Raw genomic sequence first — 22,341 nt, 5'->3', positions numbered from 1 at the left:
TTTGGATGGAATGTCCTATAAATATCAATTAAGTCCATCTTGTTTAATGTATCATTTAAAGCTTGTGTTTCCTTATTTATTTTCATTTTGGATGATCTGTCCATTGGTGAAAGTGGGGTGTTAAAGTCCCCTACTATGATTGTGTTACTGTCGATTTCCCCTTTTATGGCTGTTAGTATTTGCCTTATGTATTGAGGTGCTCCTATGTTGGGTGCATAAATATTTACAACTGTTATATCTTCTTCTTGGATCGATCCCTTGATCATTATGTAGTGTCCTTCTTTGTCTCTTCTAGTAGTCTTTATTTTAAAGTCTATTTTGTCTGATATGAGAATTGCTACTCCAGCTTTCTTTTGGTTTCCATTTGCATGGAATATCTTTTTCCATCCCCTTACTTTCAGTCTGTATGTGTCTCTAGGTCTGAAGTGGGTCTCTTGTAGACAACATATATATGGGTCTTGTTTTTGTATCCATTCAGCCAATCTGTGTCTTTTGGTGGGAGCATTTAGTCCATTTACATTTAAGGTAATTATTGATATGTATGTTCCTATTCCCATTTTCTTAATTGTTTTGGGTTCGTTATTGTAGGTCTTTTCCTTCTGTTGTGTTTCTTGCCTAGAGAAGTTCCTTTAGCATTTGTTGTAAAGCTGGTTTGGTGGTGCTGAACTCTCTCAGCTTTTGCTTGTCTGTAAACGTTTTAATTTCTCCATCAAATCTGAATGAGATCCTTGCTGGGTAGAGTAATCTTGGTTGCAGGTTTTTCTCCTTCATCACTTTAATTATGTCCTGCCACTCCCTTCTGGCTTGTAGAGTTTCTGCTGAGAGATCAGCTGTTATCCTGATGGGGATTCCCTTGTGTGTTATTTGTTGTTTTTCCCTTGCTGCTTTTAATATGATTTCTTTGTGTTTAATTTTTGACAGTTTGATTAATATGTGTCTTGGCGTATTTCTCCTTGGATTTATTCTGTATGGGACTCTCTGTGCCTCCTGGACTTGATTAACTATTTCCTTTCCCATATTAGGGAAGTTTTCAACTATAATCTCTTCAAATATTTTCTCAGTCCCTTTCTTTTTCTCTTCTTCTTCTGGAACCCCTATAATTCGAATGTTGGTGCATTTAATGTTGTCCCAGAGGTCTCTGAGACTGTCCTCTGTTCTTTTCATTCTTTTTTCTTTATTTTTCTCTGCATCAGTTATTTCCACTATTTTATCTTCCACCTCACTTATCCGTTCTTCTGCCTCAGTTATTCTGCTATTGATCCCATCTAGAGTATTTTTCATTTCATTTATTGTGTTTTTAATCGATGCTTGATTCATCTTTAGTTCTTCTAGGTCCTTGTTAACTGTTTCTTGCATATTGTCTATTCTATTTCCAAGATTTTGGATCTGGGAAATAGAATCTTGGATCAGCTTTACTATCATTATTCTGAATTCTTTTTCAGGTAGACTGCCTATTACCTCTTCATTTGTTAGGTCTGGTAGGTTTTTATCTTGCTCCTTCACCTGCTGTGTGTTTTTCTGCTTTCTCATTTTGCTTATGTTACTGTGTTTGGGGTCTCCTTTTTGCAGGCTGCAGATTCGTAGTTCCCGTTGTTTTTGGTGTCTGTCCCCCGTGGCTAAGGTTGTTTCAGTAGGTTGTGTAGGCTTCCTGGTGGGGGGGACTAATGCCTGTGTTCTGGTGGTTGAAGCTCGATCTTGTCTTTCTGGTGGACAGGTCCACGTCTGGTGGTGTGTTTTGGGGTGCCTGTGGCCTTATTATGTTTTTAGGTATCCTCTCTGCTAATGGGTGGGGTTGTGTTCCTGCCTTGCTAGTTGCTTGGCATAGGGTGACCAGCACTGTAGCTTGCTGGTCGTTGACTGAAGCTGGGTGCTGGTGTTGAGATGGAGATCTCTGGGAGATTTTCGCCGCTTGATATTATGTGGAGCTGGGAGGTCTCTTGTGGACCCGTGTCCTGAAGTTGGCTCTCCCACTTCAGAGGCACAGCACTGACTCCTGGCTGCAGCACCAAGAGCCTTTCATCCACACGGCTCAGAATAAAAGGGAGAAAAAGTAGAAAGAAAGAATTAGTAGAAGAAAGAAAGAGAGAGAGAAAGAAAGGAAGAAGGGAAGAAAGGAAGGAAGGAAGAAAGAAAGAAAGAAAGGAGGGAGGGAGGGAGGAAGGACGGAAAGAAAGAAAGAAAGAAAGAAATGAGGGAGGGAGGGAGGAAGGAAAGAAAAAGAAAGAGTGAAAGGAAGAAGGGAGGGAGGGAGGGAGGAAGGAAAGAAAGAGAGAAAGAAGGAAAGGAGGGGTGGAGGGAGGGAGGGAGGTAGGGAAGGTAGGAAAAAAAGAAAGAGCAGGTAAAGTAAAATAGAATAAAGTATGAAATATAGTAGCGTTATTAAAATTAAAAAGTAATTATTGAAAAAAAAAGGACAGATAGAACCCTGGGACATATGGTGGAAGCAAAGCTATACAGAGAGAATCTTACACAGAAGAATACACATACACATTCACAAAAAGAGAGCAGGGGGAAAAATAAAAAATCTTGCTCTCCAAGTCCACCTCCTCAATTTGGGATAATTCGTTGTAAAAAGAGGAAAAGGGGGAAAAGTCTGAAATCTTGCTAAGTCCACCTCCTTAATTTGGGATAGTTCGTTGTAAAAAGAGGAAAAGGGGGGAAAGTCTTAAATCTTGTCCTCAAAGTCCACTTCCTCAATTTGGGATGATTCGCTGTCCATTCATGCACTCCACAGACGCAGGGCACATCAAGTGGACCGTGGAGCTTTAATCCGCTGCCTCCGAGGCTGCACAGAGAGATTTCCCTGTCTCTTCTCTGCTCTCACAGCTCCCGGGTCTCAGCCTTGGACCTGGCCCCGCCTCTGCGCGTAGGTCCCCGGAGGGCGTCCGTTCTTCGCTCGGACAGGACGGGTTTAAAGGAGCCGCTGATTCGGGGGCTCTGGCTCACTCAGGCAGAGGGGAGGGAGGGGTGCGCAGTGTGGGGCGGGCCTGCGGTGGCAGAGGCCGGCGTGACGTTGCAGCAGCCCGAGGCGTGACGTTGCAGCAGCCCGAGGCGTGACGTTGCAGCAGCCCGAGGCGCTCCGTGCACTTTCCCGGGAAAGCCGTCCCTGGGTCCCGGGACCCCGGCAGTGGCGGGGTGCACAGACCCCCCGGAAGGCGGGTCGGACAGTGACCCGCGCTCGCACCCAGGCCCCGCGGCGGCGGCAGCAGCAGCCCCAGCGTCCCACGCCCGTCTCCGGGTCTGCGCCTTTAGCCGCGGCTCGCGCCCGTCTCCGGCGCTTCCCCAAGCAGCCCTCTTAATGCCCTCTCCTCGCGCACCAGGAAACAAAAGGGAAGAAAACGTCTCTTGCCTCTTCGGCATCTCCAGACTTTTTCCCCGGTCTCCCTCCGGGCTAGCCGTGGTGCACTAACCCCTTCAGGCTCTCTTCCTGCCGCCAGCCCCAGTCCTCTCCCTGCGCTCCGACTGAAACCCGATAACAGCTCCCAGCCCCGCCCGTCCCGGTGGCCGAGCAGAGACGCCTCTCGGGCTGGTGTGTGCCTGAGGGCACCGATCCTCTGTGCCGGAATCTCTCTGCTTTGCCCTCCACACCCTTGTTGCTTTGCTCTCCTCCGCTACTCCGAAGGTTTCCCCCTCCGCCACCTGCAGTCTCCGCCCTCGAAGGGGCTTCTAGTGTGTGGAAACCTTTCCTCCTTCACGGCTCCCTCCCACGGGTGCAGGTCCCGTCCCTATCCTTTTGTCTCTGTATATTCTTTTTTCTTTTGTCCTACCCAGGTATGTGGGGAGTTTCTTGCCTTTTGGGGGGTCTGAGGTCTTCTGTCAGCGTTCAGTAGGTGTTCTGTAGGAGTTGTTCCACGTGTAGATGAATTTCTGATGTATCTGTGGGGAGGAAGGTGATCTCCGCGTCTTACTCTTCCGCCATCTTCCTCCCGGATGGATCTCTGCTGCTTCTTAATGTCATTTCTTGGTAAGGCCATGTAAGCTCTCAGTCTTTTCTTTAGATGGAATGTCATTATTTACCTACAAGGCTGTTATGATTTTTGAATGAAGTAATGTGTGTATATTTGTTTAATGTATTTGTTGAAATTTGAGTTGGTGTTGCAATATGTACTTAAGCAAATCTATAGCTCATCTAAATTCACAATTTTTTTTTAGTTTTTATTTATTTTTTTACATCTTTATTAGAGTATAATTGCTTAACAGTGGTGTGTTCGTTTCTGCTTTATAACAAAATGAATCAGTTATACATATACATATGTTCCCATATCCCCTCCCTCTTGCGTCTCCCTCCCACCCTCCCTATCCCACCCCTCCAGGCGGTCACAAAGCACGGAGCTGATCTCCCTGTGCTATGCGGCTGCTTGCCACTAGCTATCTACCTTACATTTGGTAGTGTATATATGTCCATGCCTCTCTTTCGCTTTGTCACAGCTTACCCTTCCCCCTCCCCATATCCTCAAGTCCATTCTCTAGTAGGTCTGTGTCTTTATTCTTGTCTTACCCCTAGGTTCTTCATGACATTTTTTTTTCTTCTTAAGTTCCATATATATGTGTTAGCATACGGTATTTGTCTATCTCTTTCTGACTTACTTCACTCTGTATGACAGACTCTAGGTCTATCCACCTCATTACAAATAGCTCAGTTTCGTTTCTTTTTATGGCTGAGTAATATTCCATTGTATATATGTGCCACATCTTCTTTATCCATTCATCTGTCAATGGACACTTAGGTTGTTTCCATCTCCGGGCTATTGTAAATAGGGCTGCTATGAACATTTTGGTATATGACTCTTTTTGAATTATGGTTTTGTCAGGGTATATGCCCAGTAGTGGGATTGCTGGGTCATATGGTAGTTCTATTTGTAGTTTTTTAAGGAACCTCCATACTGTTCTCCATAGTGGCTGTACCAATTCACATTCCCACCAGCAGTGCAAGAGTGTTCCCTTTTCTCCACACCCTCTCCAGCATTTATTGTTTCTAGATTTTTTGATGATGGCCATTCTGACTGGTGTGAGATGATATCTCATTGTAGTTTTGATTTGCATTTCTCTAATGATTAAAGATTAAATTCACAATTTTACCTTAATCAGTTCAAGGCTCTCCCTTATAAAGTGAGGGATTTGAAATTCATGATTTCTAAGGTCCTTATCAGTTCTGAGTTTATAATTTTTATTTTAATTATTTTTATTTTAATTTTTTTTAATTTTTATTTTTTAAAGGAAAAATTGAGGCTTCTGAAATTGTCCAGTCTCTCCAGATACTAGGTCTAACTATTTCTAAACAACAAGCAGAGTTGATTCTTCAAAGGTAAGCTCTTCCTCTATTGACAGTTTTTTTTGTTTTTTGTTTTTACTTTTAGTATCCTGTATTAGAGATCTGCCTTTGTAAGTGTGGCTTAAAACAAATCCTTGTACCTTACCATTCCTCACTATGTGCTTTCAATATCTTTCTCCCCTTTTTCCCGCTTTTCATTTTGTGTGTACACGTATACCTAAAGTGTAGGAATGGGAAAACTCTTTCAAGGCCTCCAGGGCTGGTGTAGTAGAAGAAGCTCTGTTTTCCCTTTTACATGACTCCTTTAGCACTCACACAAAACACTTCACTTCTGAAACTTCTGGTCACTGAATATGTGGGGGTTTTTCCCCACAACAAGCAATTCTAGCTGACACTAGCTGGGTGTCCTACAATGTAACTCCATTCTAACATTGTCTACCTGGAGGTAGTTTCAGATCCCAAAGATTAAGGACTCAGTTTCACAAGACTGCTCTCCACTTCAGATGCCAATCTCAAGTAGTAGGTACCCAGATTACCCACATCTGCCTGACTTGACTATACATCAGAGGTTCCCGTGACGTTCTCCCCCTTGGGTTCAGTTACTTGCTAGAGGAGCTCACAGAACTCAGGGAAACATTTACTTATGCTTACCAGTTTATTACAGGATATTATAAAGGATACAGATGAATAGGCAGACAAAAAGATACGTAAGGAGAGGCCTGGGAGGGTCCTGAGCACAGGTGTCTTTGTGGAGTTAGGTGTTTCACTCTGCCAGTGTATGGATGTGTTTGCTAACCAGAAGCTCCCTAAATCCCATGCTATTGAGATTTTTATGGAGGCTTCTTCATGTAGGCATGCTCAATTATTAACTCCATTTTCAGTCCCTCTCCCCCTCTGGAGAATTGGGGTGGGATGGGGGTGGGAAGGGGGCTGAAAATTCCAAGCTTCTAATCATGGCTTGGTTTTTCTGGTGACCAGCCCTCATCCAGGAGCCATCCAGGAGCCCACCCAGAGTTGCCTCATTAGAACAAAAGATGCCCTAGTGCTCTTATCACTTAGGAAATTACAAGGGCTTTAGGGGCTCTTGCCAGGAATAGGGAACAGAGACCAAATTATATATTTTCTATTATCTCACAGAGTTTTAAAAGGCAGAATCTGATTGTGTTTTCAGTAGTGGAAATCACAGACCTTCCCTTGAGTGCTCGGCCATCAGTGTGACTCATAATATCTCCAAATGTCAGCTTCATTTCTGCCATTTCACTGTCTCTTAGTATACTCAAAACTGAATGCATGGGAGAGAAGTCTGAAAGGTGCTGATTGAAACAGCTGAGGCTGAGTCATCAGAGTATGAGAATAGGAATCAGTTGGTTGAAATAAAGCCTCCTAGTTCTACTTTTTCAGTAGAAGATATGGGTGGGGAGTAGCTGAAATAGGTAGGCAGTCGCTCCCAAACATGTGTGTTTCATGTATCTTTATCTTCCGCTCTCAAGTAAAATCCATTTTCCATTTAGGCTTTCATCTCCATCCCTCTTTCCTCTAATTTTCTTATCTCTAGTTCCCTCTCCACATTTATTGAGGACCTTGGCACTTGTCAAATAGTCATTTTCTCTTTAAGTCCTAGGAAACTTCAGTATTCATGTTGGTGACTCCTCTTTATAGTGTCAGTGTTTCCTGCCTTCCTCAACACACCTGAGACTTTTATTCCATTTTGCTTCAGCAGCCCACTCCCTCTCAGGACTGTATCATAACTTGAAGCCACTCCTCGTCTGAAGTCTTAAAAACCTGTATCCTACCTTTTGACCCTTCTTCCTCCAGATTCTACACTGTCTTGCTCCTATGGTACTTGCATTTTGACTTACAGATCTCTGGCCCCTTCATTTCCACCAGTCCATCAATCTCCTCTTGATCGATTCCTTCCACCACTCCTACTTACTTTCCCCCAATCCTGAACCACCCTCTCAGTTGTTCTCTTTGCCCCAGCATTTGGGCTATGAAACATTTCTAGAGAAAAATGAAACCATACAGGCCCAAGAAAAACCAAGACATTCTCGGAGAACCCTAAGGAGCTGGGGGCCTGCCCTATCACATATCAAAGAGTTGTTATAAGCTATAATTAAGACTTAGTGGTATTGCCACACAGATAGACAAGTTGACAAGTGGAACATACCATCCCAGAAACAGACCCATCCATATTTGGGATTTGTCACATGAGAGAAGTAGCTTTGCAAATCCCTGGGAAAAGGAGAGACTATGCAATAAATGGTTCTGGTGCACCTGGTTATCCATGCAGACAGAAATACAGTTGGGCACCTGCCTCACGCCATGCACAGAAATCACAGACATAGAAAACAAACTTATGGTTACCAAAAGGGAAAGGGAGGGTAGGAAGGATAAATTAGGAGTATGGGATTAACAGATACAAACTACTATACATAAAATAGATAAGCAACAAGGATTTACTGTGTAGCACAGGGAAGTATATTCAATATCTTGTAATAACCTATAATGGAAAATAATCTGAAAAAATTATACATATAAGTGAGTCACTTTGCTGTACATCTGAAACTAACATAATATTGTAAGTCAACCTTACTTCAATTTTAAAAAATCAAACTAAATGTGAAAGTTACACTGCAGTACCTTTAGAGGGAAAAGAAGCAAATGTCTATATCTCAGTATAGGGAAGAATTTATTTAAAAAAATACAGAAGTCAGTAACCATATATGAAAATCTTGATAAATTCAGCTGTATTATAATTAAGAGCATCTATTCATGGACACTATAAATAAAATGAAAAGACAAAGAGAAGGTACTTGCTAATTTATAACTTGAAGGATTAAATCAACTATATAAAGAACTATACATATTTAAGAAAAAGACACAACCCATTAGAAAAATGGGCAAAATATATGAACAAGCATTTCACAAGGGAAAAAACATGAATAGCAGATGAATATGATGAGATGCTCAACTTCGTTAGTAAGTTGAAGAGAAACGCAATTTAAACCCACAGTGAGACTATCTTATTTAAGAAGTTTGTCAGCACTAAGTGTTCTGTGGCTTTAAGCTGCAGAGTTTGTAATTCATTTATTCATTCAACAAATATTTGCTCTGCGCCAGGCACTGTTCTAGACACTTTGGTCATATCAGTGAATAAAATAAAAAATCCTTGCCTTGTGGAGGATGCTTGCATGCGTGTGTGGGGGGGGTTGAGGGGTAGGGTCAGACAATAAACAATTGCATTAAAATAGAAAATAGTGATTAAAAAATAGAGCTATAGGGCTTCCCTGGTGGCGCAGTGGTTGAGAGTCCGCCTGCCGATGCAGGGGACATGGGTTTGTGCCCTGGTCCGGGAAGATCCCACCGCGGCTGGGCCCGTGAGCCATGGCCGCTGAGCCTGCGCATCCGGAGCCTGTGCTCTGCAACGGGAGAAGCCAAAACAGTGAGAGGGCTGCGTACCGCAAAAAAAAAAAAAAAAAAAAAAAATAGAGCTCTTAATATTTTAATCCAGAAGAATAGTGTCATAAACATCAGTAGTAACTAGGACCCTTATGCAAATATGGAATGTTAACACCTGTGTGCTGGGACAATTGAAAGTTTAAGTGTAATTTCATGTATGCAATCAAAGTTAAAAGTGGCACTGGAAAATATAATCATAAATATCTGAAAATAGCATTTTATCTGACTGCCATCTTTATGCATCACTTTCACACAAGTCATAGAATAAATATAAAATTCAGAGGAGACACCAAAACTTTTTTTTCAGATATATTCATTAATTCAATAAATAAATGAGCACTTTCTTTGTACTGCCCACTTTAGATGCTGGGTCTACAGTAGTGATCAAAACTATCAAAATCCTGGGCAGTTTAAAGTTGCTTTTAGGAAAATAAACAGGTACAAATGACATTATTGCCAAGAACCTACTAAAATAAGCAAAAAGTTAATGAAAAATATCCAAGGCTACAATATGTTAATTTTAAATGTTGAAGATAAGGTACCAGGATTTCTTAAGACTCAGAAGGCCAATCACCAAGTTTGATTTTATTTTTTACAATCATTGGTAGTTTTCTTAGCTTAGAGAAAATTGGAGAAGGAAATTGATAGTGTATTTTGAGTATATTCTGAAGTCACATCCAAATGTTACAATAGAACATTAAGAACTATCTTCTTGAGCCAGTGTAAGAAAAAATGGATCATAAGTTCATTCATTGCTACTCCCCAATTTTATCTTCCAGCATTAGTGTTTGATAGCTCATTGACTTGGAGTTTGACAGAGCACCAAAAGTAGCCTTTAGTGAGACCTGTAATTTGGGGGTCTATTTTTATCTCAATGATTAAAACAGATCATCAAATGCTTGTTGCCATTTCCAAAAACGTTTTAAGAATATTAAGTTGGGGGCCTCCCTGGTGGCGCAGTGGTTGAGAGTCCGCCTGCCGATGCAGGGGATACGGGTTCGTGCCCCGGTCCGGGAGGATCCCATGTGCCGCGGAGCGGCTGGGCCCGTGAGCCACGGCCGCTGAGCCTGCGCGTCCGGAGCCTGTGCTCCGCAGCGGGAGGGGCCACAACAGTGGGAGGCCCGCGTACCGCAAAAAAACAAAACAAACAAACAAACAAAAAAAGAATATTAAGTTGGAAGAGAAAGTTGTTGTTCTGCAACATGGCCAATAATGTTAGTTTTATTTACACATTTTATTTTGTTCTTTAATCAGCTTCTTTTTATTTTCAGCATCGATGCTGATGGGACGATGACAGTGGACTGGAATGAATGGAGAGACTACTTCTTATTTAACCCTGTTACAGACATTGAGGAAATTATCCGTTTCTGGAAACATTCTACTGTGAGTATGCTTTATGTATTAATTTATACTTATTTGGAGCTGTAAGCAATTGGTATGGTTATCATCCAAGAGCACTCTATAACACTTATGGGCCATGGTACCCATCTCAATAGCTCTTTAACTTGTAGAGTTCTACGTAGTCTGTTAGGTGTATACTCGGAGTATATTAAAGCTTTTTTTTTTAATTAATTAATTTTATTTTATTTATTTTTGGCTGTGTTGGGTCTTCGTTGCTGTGGGTGGGCTTTCTCTAGTTGCAGCGAGCGGGGGCTACTCTTTGTTGAGGTGCGTGGGCTTCTCATTGCAGTGGCTTCTCTCGTTGTGGAGCATGGGCTCCAGGCACGTGGGCTTCAGTAGTTGTGGCACATGGGCTCAGTAGTTGTGGCTTGTGGGCTCTAGAGCACAGGCTCAGTAGTTGTGGTGCACGGGCTTAGTTGCTCCGCAGCATGTGGGATCTTCCCAGACCAGGGATCAAACCCATGTCCCCTGCATTGGCAGGAGGATTCTTAACCACTGTGCCACCAGAGAAGTCCCGGGGCTTTTACTTGTATAGATAATATATTGCCTAAATAATCTCAGTACCTCGTGGTTGATAATGACCAAAGATCCCTTCTGAAACTTGCTTGTTCAGTCAACCACCTACATTTATCTCTGGCTTAAGGCACCTATAATAATAGTCATGGAAGGTTAAAAAATCTTTGGCTCGGGCTTCCCTGGTGGCACAGTGGTTGAGAGTCCGCCTGTTGATGCAGGGGACACGGGTTCGTGCCCCGGTCCGGGAGGTCCCACATGCCGCGGAGTGGCTGGGCCTGTGGGCCATGGCCACTGAACCTGCATGTCTGGAGCCTGTGCTCCACAATGGGAAAGGCCACGGCAGTGAGAGGCCCACATACCACACACACACACACACAAAATCTTTGGCTCATCTGCTTAGTATTGCACACCTATCCATCTGTATTCTTCTAAACTTTCAAATTTTAATTAAATTTCATTAATATCCTACTGAAATATCCTGGGGTAAATGAAATTCATTTCATTCTGCAATCTGTTCCTGAAAACAATGGGAACTCTGAGGGAATTTTTATTTTTCTAATGGGCTTGACTTCTATACGTATTCCTGGATTTCAGTACATTTTATATGCACTAAATGAAGCCTGGGGTTCACATTGTTACTAGTAACAATGCCTAAACTTACCTAGAGCATTGTAGAATTATTGGTGGCTAATGCCTTTTCAACTATGAGTATAAAATAATACTATATTTGTAGTTCAGTTGCCTTGATTAATTTTATACTTATGTAAAATCATATTTACATAATCAAATTCTTATTATATCTTTGGAGATAGTAATAGTTGAGGCTACAATCATGTATCCATTTTATTGATAGTAAAATGAAGAAATAGAGGGTTACTACTATAGCAAAGCTCCTTACCCTGACACTCTTACCTATAAAATCTTTTACATTAGAATCATTTAGATAATAAAGTTGTAAAAATATTATTATAGAATTTTGTTTCTGTCAAGCTATGTTTGTAACCTATAGTAATATTTAGAGAAGATTGGAAGGTAGATCATTTTAAACAATACCTCTCTGTAAGCTAAATTTTATATAGAATCTGTTGCATGTTTTAAATGACAAGTCAGATTTATAAAAATATTTACAGACAGTCTATATAGGAAATGAGTTTAGGGGTACTCAAATTACAGTTTTAATTTAATTTTTATTTACATATTTAGAGCACATATCATGTTATAAAGTATAATGTGGATATAATTTTGAGATAAGGTGTGTATCTTTGAAGAACTGACAAATTATTTTCTTTCTGTAGCTAAGGATTCACTACCTCTGATCAAATGCTGCTCTTTCATTCTGACTTAGACCTAGAAGAGAAAAGTTATTCTGAATCTATTAGGAAAAATGTTGTAATTGTTGGTTTTGTAAATTTGTAATTACTGTTAATTTTCATTTCTTGCGGACTGATACTGTATTCCATTTAGCGTGAATAGGCTACGTATAATTGCCTATACGCTCAGATTGGTTCAGTATAGTACTTTCTAGGGATTGAAGCTGATCTTAATTATAAAATAATATGTAATTCTTCTTTCAAAGAAGCAAACCTTCTGGAATGATCTGTCTTTAATTGATGGAGCCTGGGGCTCTTTCTTCCATTTTAACAGGGTATTGACATAGGAGATAGTTTAACTATTCCAGATGAATTCACGGAAGATGAAAAGAAGTCGGGGCAGTGGTGGAGGCAGCTTTTGGCAGGAGGTGTTGCTGGTGCCGTCTCTCGAACAAGCACTGCCCCTTTGGATCGTCTGAAAGTCATGATGCAGGTGAGCTTTGCGATCTTCTAAGTTTGTCCAAAATATTCTGAAACAATGAGAAATACGGTGCTTTGAAAAAAGTTTTAAAATTTCGCAGTGATAGTCATACCTTTAAAAAGAAATCTCTCAATTTTATTGCTATTAATCCTAAATTCAGTCCGTGTTAAGTATTTCAGTGTTTGACCAAACCTTAAATTGTTGGCACATGTTGTGTGATGAACTTTTAATCTTGGCTTTCTGTGACTATTCAAATGTTTAATTAGAAAAGGAAATCTCTAGCCATTATTGTAGGGTTCTCTTTAAATTACTTATATTTTCCTTATATTTTATGTTCTTTCTCAAAAGAAGGTTTTTCTGAAATCTAGAATCTTGGAACAAGGATGTAACTTAAAAAATTATTCTAAAGCTGAGGTTGGCAGGCAAGACCTGGGTTTATAAGCTGACTTTCCTATTTACTAGCAGTGTAGGCTTGGCTGGTCACAGTGAAAAGAAAGAGGGAAAGGAATGGATTAATATTTATTTGGTGCTCATTATGGTAACCCATTTAATCTTCTAGTAACCCAGCATGAGAGGATTTTATCCTCATATTATCTGTGGGGAACACAGGGCTCAGAGAGTTAAATAACTTTTCCTTTACAACAAATTAGACAAGGAATGGAGTATTTCTGCCTCTAAAGCTCATGGTTCTCACACTGCATGAAACCCCTGAGGCCTCATTTTCCTTCATTCTAGAATGGGAATAGGAATATCTAACAAGCAAGGGTGGTTGTAAGAATTAAATAGTGTAAGGTATGTGAAAATGCTTGGTAGGCTGGAGCACCCTGCTAGAATATACTAGCTGCTTAAAAAAGGTTTTTAAAAGTTGTGTTGTTATACCTGTGGTCAGCACTTTTTATATTTGCCATTAGATTTCTGTACAAAATGATTTCTGACAATATTTTAAACTAGCATCCATTGAGAATGTACCTACATCTCAAAATATGTTTAGGGGTAAAGACACTGCTTTAAAAAAAAAGAAGAGGGAATGGGCTGTATGTTTTTCTTTAGGAACAATAGTAAATTGATGTTGAGAGAGCTTGAATAAGCATTCATCTTTTCCTTTGTCATATTTTATTATGAAGTTTATTTAAAATAAAATGGATATATTTAGACTTTAGTTCCTGAAAGTTCAGGGGTTTCCCCAAACTACCTTCAGATTCATTAATTCACAGAACTCACTGGAAGCTTTTATACTCATGGTTATGGTTTATTACAGTGAAAGATATACATTAAAATCAGTCAAGGAAAGAAGAGCATAGGGCTCCCAGGGAAGTACCAAATGCAGAGTTTCTGTTGTTTTCTCCTCAGAGAGTCAGAATATATTATTTCCTGACATTGGCGTGTGACAATATGCACAGAGTTGCACACCAACCAAGGAGGCTCACCTGAGTCTTTGGTGTCCAGAGTTTTTATTGTGACTAGATCATATACTGCCCTCATGGCTGACCTTTAGTCTTCAGCCTCTCTCTTCCTCCCTTCTTGGTTTTTTTTTTAATAGTAGTCACTCATTTTGTGTAAGCAGAAACAATCAGAAGAATAGCTGACTTCTTTAATTACTTTTGGTTTATTAGATTTAATCAGTTTTATATAGAGGCAAGCATAAGGTCTAGTTTATTTAAACAACTATCACATCGGAAGTGTGAGCCAGATAATTCATCAGTATTCACTGGGTTAGGCAGTTGGTACGTGAGACTTCGAGATAAGCTGTAGAAGTTACAATTTTTATTTTTGGTGTCAGGCTGTGTGTATTCTATTCTCTATAGCTCTGATAAACATAACATCCAGATTGTTTTGAGTCCCATTTATATTTCATGTCAGTATTACTTCTCAGGGGGAGGGATAATATATTACATTCAGTATATTTTTCTAATTTTTCTTATACTGAACTTGCTCATGTTCCAAAGGGTGTTCCATAGCCTAATAAATAATAAGTTGGTTCATTTTATCTTATGAACGTTGTTCATAATTTTACTTTTGATCATGCCTTCTCTGTTTGCTTTCCCACACTGAGGGTTACAATTTTTCTTAGTTTTAGATTCAGAGTCAGGCTTCTAAAATGATGGTAATAGTTCTTCCCATTATATATTTTCTCAACCTTCTATATTCTATTTTCAAATACATCTTCATGCAGTAATAAATAATACTGAAGAAAAGAGAGTGGATTGTGTGGTTACTTTAGAAATAGTAATAATAACATCCCACCAGTATTTAATATCATTTTGCTTTTGTTTTTAGGTCCATGGTTCAAAATCAGAGAAAATGAACATATATGGTGGCTTTCGACAGATGGTGAAAGAGGGAGGTATCCGCTCACTTTGGAGAGGAAATGGTGCAAATGTCATTAAAATTGCTCCTGAGACAGCTGTTAAGTTCTGGGCATATGAACAGGTAATAGTTATCACCTGTGGAATTTGTTAACAAAGGGGAGTTAATAAACTGATTCAATAACAATTATCATACAATGCTTTTTAGATTATTATTTTAATACATGATAACTTTCCACATATACTCCATGAGGAATTTCTCTTATAGGAGATTAGACCAGATAACCTCAGAGATCCCTCATGACTCAATTCTAGGATTCTGAATTTCATATTACTTAAAAAGACTTTTGTGTTCTTTTCTAAGTAGCTCTTTTTTTTTTTTGTAGATAAAACTGCTTTTTATTTTTATTTATTTATTTATTTTTATTAGTTTCTGCTTTATAACAAAGTGAATCAGTCTTACATATACATCTGTTCCCACATCCCTTCCATCATGCATCTCCCTCCCTCCCACCCTCCCCATCCCACCCCTCCAGGCGGTCACAAAGCACCGAGCTGATCTCCCTGTGCTCTGCGGCTGCTTCCCACTATCTATCTACCTTACGTTTGATAGTGTATATATGTCCATGCCTTTCTTTCGCTTTGTCACAGCTTACCCTTCCCCCTCCCCATATCCTCAAGTCCATTCTCAAGTAGGTCTGTGTCTTTACTCCCGTTTTACCCCTAGGTTCTTCATGACATTTTTTTTTAATTCCATATATATGTGTTAGCATATATTTCTCTTTCTGACTTACTTCACTCTGTATGACAGACTCTAGGTCTATCCACCTCATTACAAATAGCTCAGCTTCGTTTCTTTTTATGGCTGAGTAATATTCCATTGTATATATGTGCCACATCTTCTTTATCCATTCATCCGATGATGGACACTTAGGTTGTTTCCAGCTCCGGGCTATTGTGAATAGAGCTGCAATGAACATTTTGGTACATGTCTCTTTTTGAATTATGGTTTTCTCAGGGTATATGCCTAGTAGTGGGATTGCTGGGTCATATGGTAGTTATATTTGTAGTTTTTTAAGGAACCTCCATACTGTTCTCCATAGTGGCTGTACCAATTCACATTCCCACTAGCAGTGCAAGAGTGTTCCCTTTTCTCCACACCCTCTCCAGCATTTATTGTTTCTAGATTTCTTGATGATGGCCATTCTGACTGGTGTGAGATGATATCTCATTGTAGTTTTGATTTGCATTTCTCTAATGATTAATGATGTTGAGCATTCTTTCATGTGTTTGTTGGCAGTCTGTATATCTTCTTTGGAGAAATGCCTATTTAAGTCTTCTGCCCATTTTTGGATTGGGTTGTTTGTTTTTTTGCTATTGAGCTGCATGAACTGTTTATAAATTTTGGAGATTAATCCTTTGTCCGTTGCTTCATTTGCAAATATTTTCTCCCATTCTGAGGGTTGTCTTTTGGTCTTGTTTATGGTTTCCTTTGCTGTGCAAAAGCTTTGAAGTTTCATTAGGTCCCATTTGTTTACCTTTGTTTTTATTTCCGTTTCTCTAGGTCTAAGTAGCTCTTAAAGGAAACATAAGATTTTAGCTTATTCATTTTGAATTCAGAATAGAAGCTGCACACTCACATAAGTTTTTGTGAAAGTATCCCCATCCAGCATCTGGAAGGAAAACTTTTAAGTTGAAGTCATTTGTGTAATTTGACATTGCTATAAAATTGAGTTGAATTTAGAGTGAAAGCTCCATGAAGGCAGAGGCTTGGCTTCTTCTCCGTGCACTCCAGCATTTAGACAGAGCCTGGCGTGTGATAAGTGCTCAGTAAGTGTAGAATGAGTGAGTGAATGAGTAAATGAATGAATGCATTTACCTCTGAATCAACTTCTCTGTTGACTTAGATTGTTTAGGATGCTTAGATATTAGGATGCTGTTTCAGCGTAACTTGATGTTAAGAGGAAATACAGTAGTGGATTTTAGAGTTTGGCTTCTCTTTGTCATTAGCAGAATTGTCTAATTAAGCACGCACAAAATTATTCTTTCCACTATTTCTTCCATCATTGTTAACCATAGACGATAAGAACCTTGAAATTGAACCCCACCTTATATTTTGTATTATTTCAAATGGATTTTTGATAATTTTGGAGAACATTTTGTTCTTGAGCAGCAGAATACTCTTGAGAAGATTACAAAGTCTAGTGGTGTTTTTTTCTTGGCTTAGGAAATAGAGAAGCAAAGAAAACAATGATGAAAATCTAGCCTCCATGACTTTAATTACAGCTTATCTTTGGGAAGTATATTTTCCTTCTGTGAATGTTTGAGGATACATATCACGACTAGTAAGGGCTAGCATTTTAGATACCTGTAAGTTATTCTGATCACATACTTGGATTTTATGATAGGAAAACCAGACCCTAAAATAAATAAGTATTCAAGTATAAAACCATTATTCCATATGCAGGAAGTCAGTATTTTTGAAACTCTGTATTATTGCAAGCAAATGTATGTATTATACTTTATGCTACTTAGCAGATTCTTACCTTGAACACTACCAACAGGCGTCCAGCCAGGCTCCTTTCTCAGACCTCTTCACAATATTTAATTACTGCATGCTAACTTTTCTTAGAGATCAAGAGAAAGCTCTCTGCACAGTGTGGTATAGTGTTCTTGTGGTCTCTGGGACCTATTATGCCTGTCCATTTTCTGCCCCCTGCTGAAGGTCCTTTCATCCCTCAGGGCTCTCTTAAGCCCAAAGCCCAGCTTCCTATGAGAAGCATTTCCTAAGCATCCCAACCAAAACTGATGCCTCTCCTGCCTGGTTTCCTTATAGTACTATTTTACAGAATATCCAGTTTTCCATCGGATAATGGAAAATCCATTGCTTCTCCCAGTGAGTTGTAAACTACCTTGGCATAAATGTTATGCTATATATATTCTCAAATTTCCCAGAGTACCTAACTAGCTCACTTCTGTATTCAGGTAGGTCTTGTTCATTGAATAACTAATAGCTTAGAAAACGAAGAAAAGAATATTTTCAGCCTGGTACGTAGCTCTCTTAAACACATCAACATGGGATAAAGCTGTGGTCCATTTGGGTCCTCACTGCCATAGCAGTCCAATTATATCAGGAACAGGGTGGCAGTACGGTGTTGTGTTCTCATGGTTTCAGCTGCCATCTGCATTCTAACTGCTTTCCATTCTAACATTTTTCTCTTCATCTCTATACCTGCACATCCACCTGAGCACTGCATATCTGTGCATCTCCACTTACATATCCCAAGGGTACTTTACAGTCATCCCTCCCCCACCCCTCACTCCAGTGACACACACACCATTCCACTTCCTATAGGTCATATCGTGGTGAACATCTTTCAAGACTTTGCTCGGGAGTTATTTCCTCCAGGACACCTTCCCTTTGTTTCCCTCTGTTAGCACTCTCACACTGAATTCTGATGATCTCAGTACTTATCTCTCTTCTTAAGGAGACTGTGAGCTTTCTCAGGCAGGATCTGTTTTCAGGTGTGTGTTCCCAGCACCTTGCCCAGTGCCAGTAAATCCTCACTGAATGAGCGTGAGTCTTAAGTCCATTAAGATGAAGGGGAAGATGGGTATTTGAGCAGAAGCAGCAGCCTGTGGACAGAAATGTTGGCACAGGAGAGCATCACTCACTAAGGAAGCTGAAGGTGGTTCACTAGGCTTAAGTGTAGTGGAGTGTGTGTCCGGGAAGATGATGATGAAAGCAGGCTGGACAGATAGGCAGGAGCCAAATGTGATAGGAGTCTAGATTTTATCCTGAATGTGGTGAGGGGGTTATTGAAGCATCTTATGTAGGGAAGTGGAATAAGTATATTTACATTCAAGAAAGATCAATGTGGAAAAGAGTGAAGAGGTATTGGAAGAGAGTGAGGCTGTACTTGAGGCAGGGAGACTATTTAAGGAAATATTTCAGGAATTCAGGTAAGAAATGATGAGTACCAGTATAAGGAGACGGCTGTAGTGATTGAAGAAAAACTGAAATGAACTGAAAACTATTTTGGGAAATAGAAACAACAGAACTCACTGAGTGAGTGTAGAGATGAGAAAGAAGAATCAAGGGTGATACTCTGGTTTCTAACTTGAGCAACTAAGTATGTAGAGAATACAATAAGAGGAACAAGAAGAACTAATTTTGAGGTAAAATGACAGGTTGCATTTTGGACATGCTGGGTTTGAGCTATTTCTGTAACACGTACAAGGAGCTGTCCAGTAGGACAGGGAGGTTGTGACTGAGGTGAAGCCTTTGGAATGGAGCCCTCAGGAAGGCTTATAGAATGAGAACAGTTCTGGGGATATGCGCAGGGAGAAGTAGGAGAAAGTTGTAGAGGAGACTGAGAAGGAGCAGCCAAAGAGACAGGAGGAAATCCAGAGAAAACAATGGCCTAGAAGTCAGAGGAAGAAGAGGGTTCCATGAAGGGTCAAATACTGCAGGGTACTAAATACAATAAACAGTTTATCTTTCAGAATTTACCAGCTCCGAGATAGGAAAGCTTGGTATAAATGTTTCAGTGAAGTAATGAGATGAGAAACCAATTGAAATGAGCTAAAGTGAACAGGAGGTGAAGAAAACTGGACAGTAGACACCTTTGTCAGGAGCTTGACTTCAGTGAAGGGAAGGAGAAAAGAAGAGGGAGAGAGTGATAGGTTAGAAGGATGTTGGGTTTTGATACATTTCATTTTAATGACATGCCTATGGCTGAAGGAAGCATGTCAATACAAAGAAGGAGGTTAAAAAATATAAGTGAGAGAGACTGATGACAAGTGCAGCAGGTATTCAGAGGAAGTATGTGTGTGGAGTAGGGAGTGGGGGTGGAGGGGCTGGGGGAGAAATGGATACTCACCGGTCTGCTGTCAGGCTTAGCCTTTGACTGTGTGGAGGACTTTTCTCATGTCAGCTCGGGAAGAAAAAGATATAAGTGGATGCGGGTGATTTTGTGGGAAGTGGGCAGGAATACGAAGATATCCTTGCCTGGTTGCCTCTCTGTTCTTCCTTGAGTTCCCAAGAAAGGACTTTTTTTGAGAATGAGGGAGGAAGTGGTATTGGAAGCTGGAGGAGAATGGAGAAGGTTGAAATAGGTATTCTAACAAATGGAGAGAGAGTTGAGATAGATAGGATGGATGGAAAGAAAGAAAAAGAAAGAAGCAAAGAAAATTGAAAGAAAGAAAGGAAGGGAGGGAGGAAGGAAGGAAGAGAAGGAAAGAAAAGAAAAGAAAAGAAGGAAGAAAGAAAGGAAGGAAGGAAGAAAATTGAAATCCTGAAAAGGATTTCAGGCTGGCTTTGAGAGCACAGCTAAGTCATCTTTGAGAAAGTCAAATTCTGTGGCCTTGAGCAAGCCACTTAAAGTCTCTGTGACTGTTACCTCCTTTCTGGGGTAGGAATTAAGCTTGGTGACGTAGTGTTAAGCACCTGTCCCTTTGCCTAACCCTGTACAGGGCTCTCTGTCCTCAACTCTTACCTTTGTGCATTGTATGTTCTGGGGTGCAGGAGCCACAAACCCCTACACTTTAAATATTTATTCACCAATCACTAAAGAATACTTTTGATAGGTGCTTTTGGGATGGGGGTACACGATGTAAACGATGTCTCCGAGGTTCCTGTTCATATGCAGGAAGGTTTTCAATAAATTATACTTAATGATTGTGATAATCTGACATGCAGGAAAATCAATAGGGCTTATGCGGAAGGGAGTTTTGGTTAACATTCTGGTGCAGTTCAGGAAATAGAGCCTGTGGAAACATTGATCTTTGGGGGTAAGCAGATATCTGCTATTTGGGGAACTTTGTGAAATTATAATATATTTAATTTTTATCATGAGCAGAGAAACACAGTTTTACTAGGAGAAAGTATTCCTGTGTTTTTGCATTGGGCTCTTTGGATCCCAAGGAACAGAGACTGGCTGGCTCAAGGAAGCAGGCTAGAGGTGGGGGTCACTGTGGAAGTGCCTGCGGCATTAAGGGGAGGAGCCTCAGGAAGTGCAGAAAGTGGAACCCCACTGACCTGTCCCTTCTCCATGTGTCTGCTTCTCTATTGCTTTATGTATTTCTCCCTCAGGTGTCAGTGCCTAATTATACCTGTAGACCCACCTCACAGTTCTAGGAGAAGGAATCTGGTTTGCCTGGCTTATAACCACAGTCTGTGTTCGGACAGAGATTTTCTCTCCAAGTTGTAGAAAGATAATACTGAATATATTAGTAATAATAATAACAACAACAACAACAACAATAACATTTACTGAACATTTGCCATTTGCCCAGCACTGTGCTGTGTTACGTGTATTATCTTATCAAATTCTTTCAACAACCCTGTGAAGCTGGGGTTATCACAGATGAGGAAACTGCATGTGGACATGTTCATAAACTTGCTCAGGGCCACATAGACCTAGGGTTCAAGCCCAGGTCTGCCTGACTGTAGAGCCCATGATGTTAACATCCTGCCCTATCGGTATTTTGGCTGCATTTGTGCCGGATTTCCCCCTTTGGCCAGATCAGCCATGTCGGTTGCTTTAGTACTGGTGGGCCAGGCAGGCTCTGGGGTCGACATGTTAGTATAGTTAAATGTAATTACCTACAAAAACTGTTTTTCTAAGTTGTTGTTAATATTTGTCACTTATTTATTAGTTTTACTTATACTGGTGAAAATAAACTCATCTTAAAAAAAGGAAAACTGTGGGGAAAATATCTAAAAACTGTGAACACTTTATTAACCTGTGCATCTGAGGAAGAATGTTCTGATGAATCTGTTTTAGCAAAGGAGCTACTGGGTCCCCTCTGTGGACCATCTGTGTTTTGTGGAATTCTAACTTGAAAATCACTGTCCAGTAAACTGAATGTATTAGCATTCAAACCTTGCTTTTCTGTTAGATATTGTTAATGCAGTGTGTGCATTTTGAGAAACATCATATTGTCAGTTGATTTCTAGGAGCTGATTTGTATTTTTGTATTGTCTTAGCTTGGCCTGCCATAACAAAATACCATACGCTGGATTGTTTAAAGAACAGAAGTTTATTTCTCACAGTTCTAGAGCTGGGGAGTCTGTCATCACGGTGCTGACCAATTCGGTTTCCAGTGAGGGCTCTCTCTCCCTGGCTTGCAGATGGCCACCCTCTCACTGTGTGCTCACGTGGCCTTTCCTTGGTGCATACATGTTGGGGGGAGAGAGAGAGAGGGGTGAGGGGTAGGGAAGGAAGGAGGGAGAGAGTGAACGTGTGTGTGAAAGAAAGAGAGAAAGAGAGAGAGGCCCCACCTCATGATCAAACCATAATTACCTCCCAAAGGCCCCAGCTCCAAATACTATCGCACTGGAGGTTACAGTTTCAACATATGAATTTGTGGGGGTGGGGAAGGTGGGGGAAGAACACAGTTCATTCTGTAGCAGGTATTAATGTGCATTTAAAACTTTATTTACACAGTACAAGAAGTTGCTTACTGAGGAAGGACAAAAAGTAGGAACCTTTGAGAGATTCGTTTCTGGTTCCATGGCTGGAGCAACTGCACAGACATTTATTTATCCTATGGAGGTAAGTACCATTGTGAAGTCTGATTGCATTAATAGTG

General features: G+C 40.4%; 1 protein-coding gene across 1 annotated transcript in view; it reads left to right on the top strand.

The window, feature by feature from the left end:
• Window positions 1-22,341, top strand: part of SLC25A24 (solute carrier family 25 member 24) — a gene marked incomplete at its 3' end in the record, with an annotated part of 78,759 nt that overhangs the window by 45,925 nt on the left and 10,493 nt on the right. Inside the window, exons 6-10 of the mRNA XM_079727010.1 lie at window positions 5,218-5,305; window positions 10,003-10,114; window positions 12,293-12,451; window positions 14,717-14,869; window positions 22,197-22,304. Coding sequence (XP_079583136.1) covers window positions 5,218-5,305; window positions 10,003-10,114; window positions 12,293-12,451; window positions 14,717-14,869; window positions 22,197-22,304 — 620 coding nt within the window. The remainder of the gene's footprint in view (window positions 1-5,217; window positions 5,306-10,002; window positions 10,115-12,292; window positions 12,452-14,716; window positions 14,870-22,196; window positions 22,305-22,341) is intronic.

Source organism: Hyperoodon ampullatus (assembly GCF_949752795.1).
Source record: "Hyperoodon ampullatus genome assembly, chromosome: 2".
NCBI lineage: Eukaryota > Metazoa > Chordata > Mammalia > Artiodactyla > Ziphiidae > Hyperoodon > Hyperoodon ampullatus.
The sequence above is the reverse complement of the archived record's forward strand: the minus strand, read 5'-3'. Positions and strand labels throughout refer to the sequence as shown.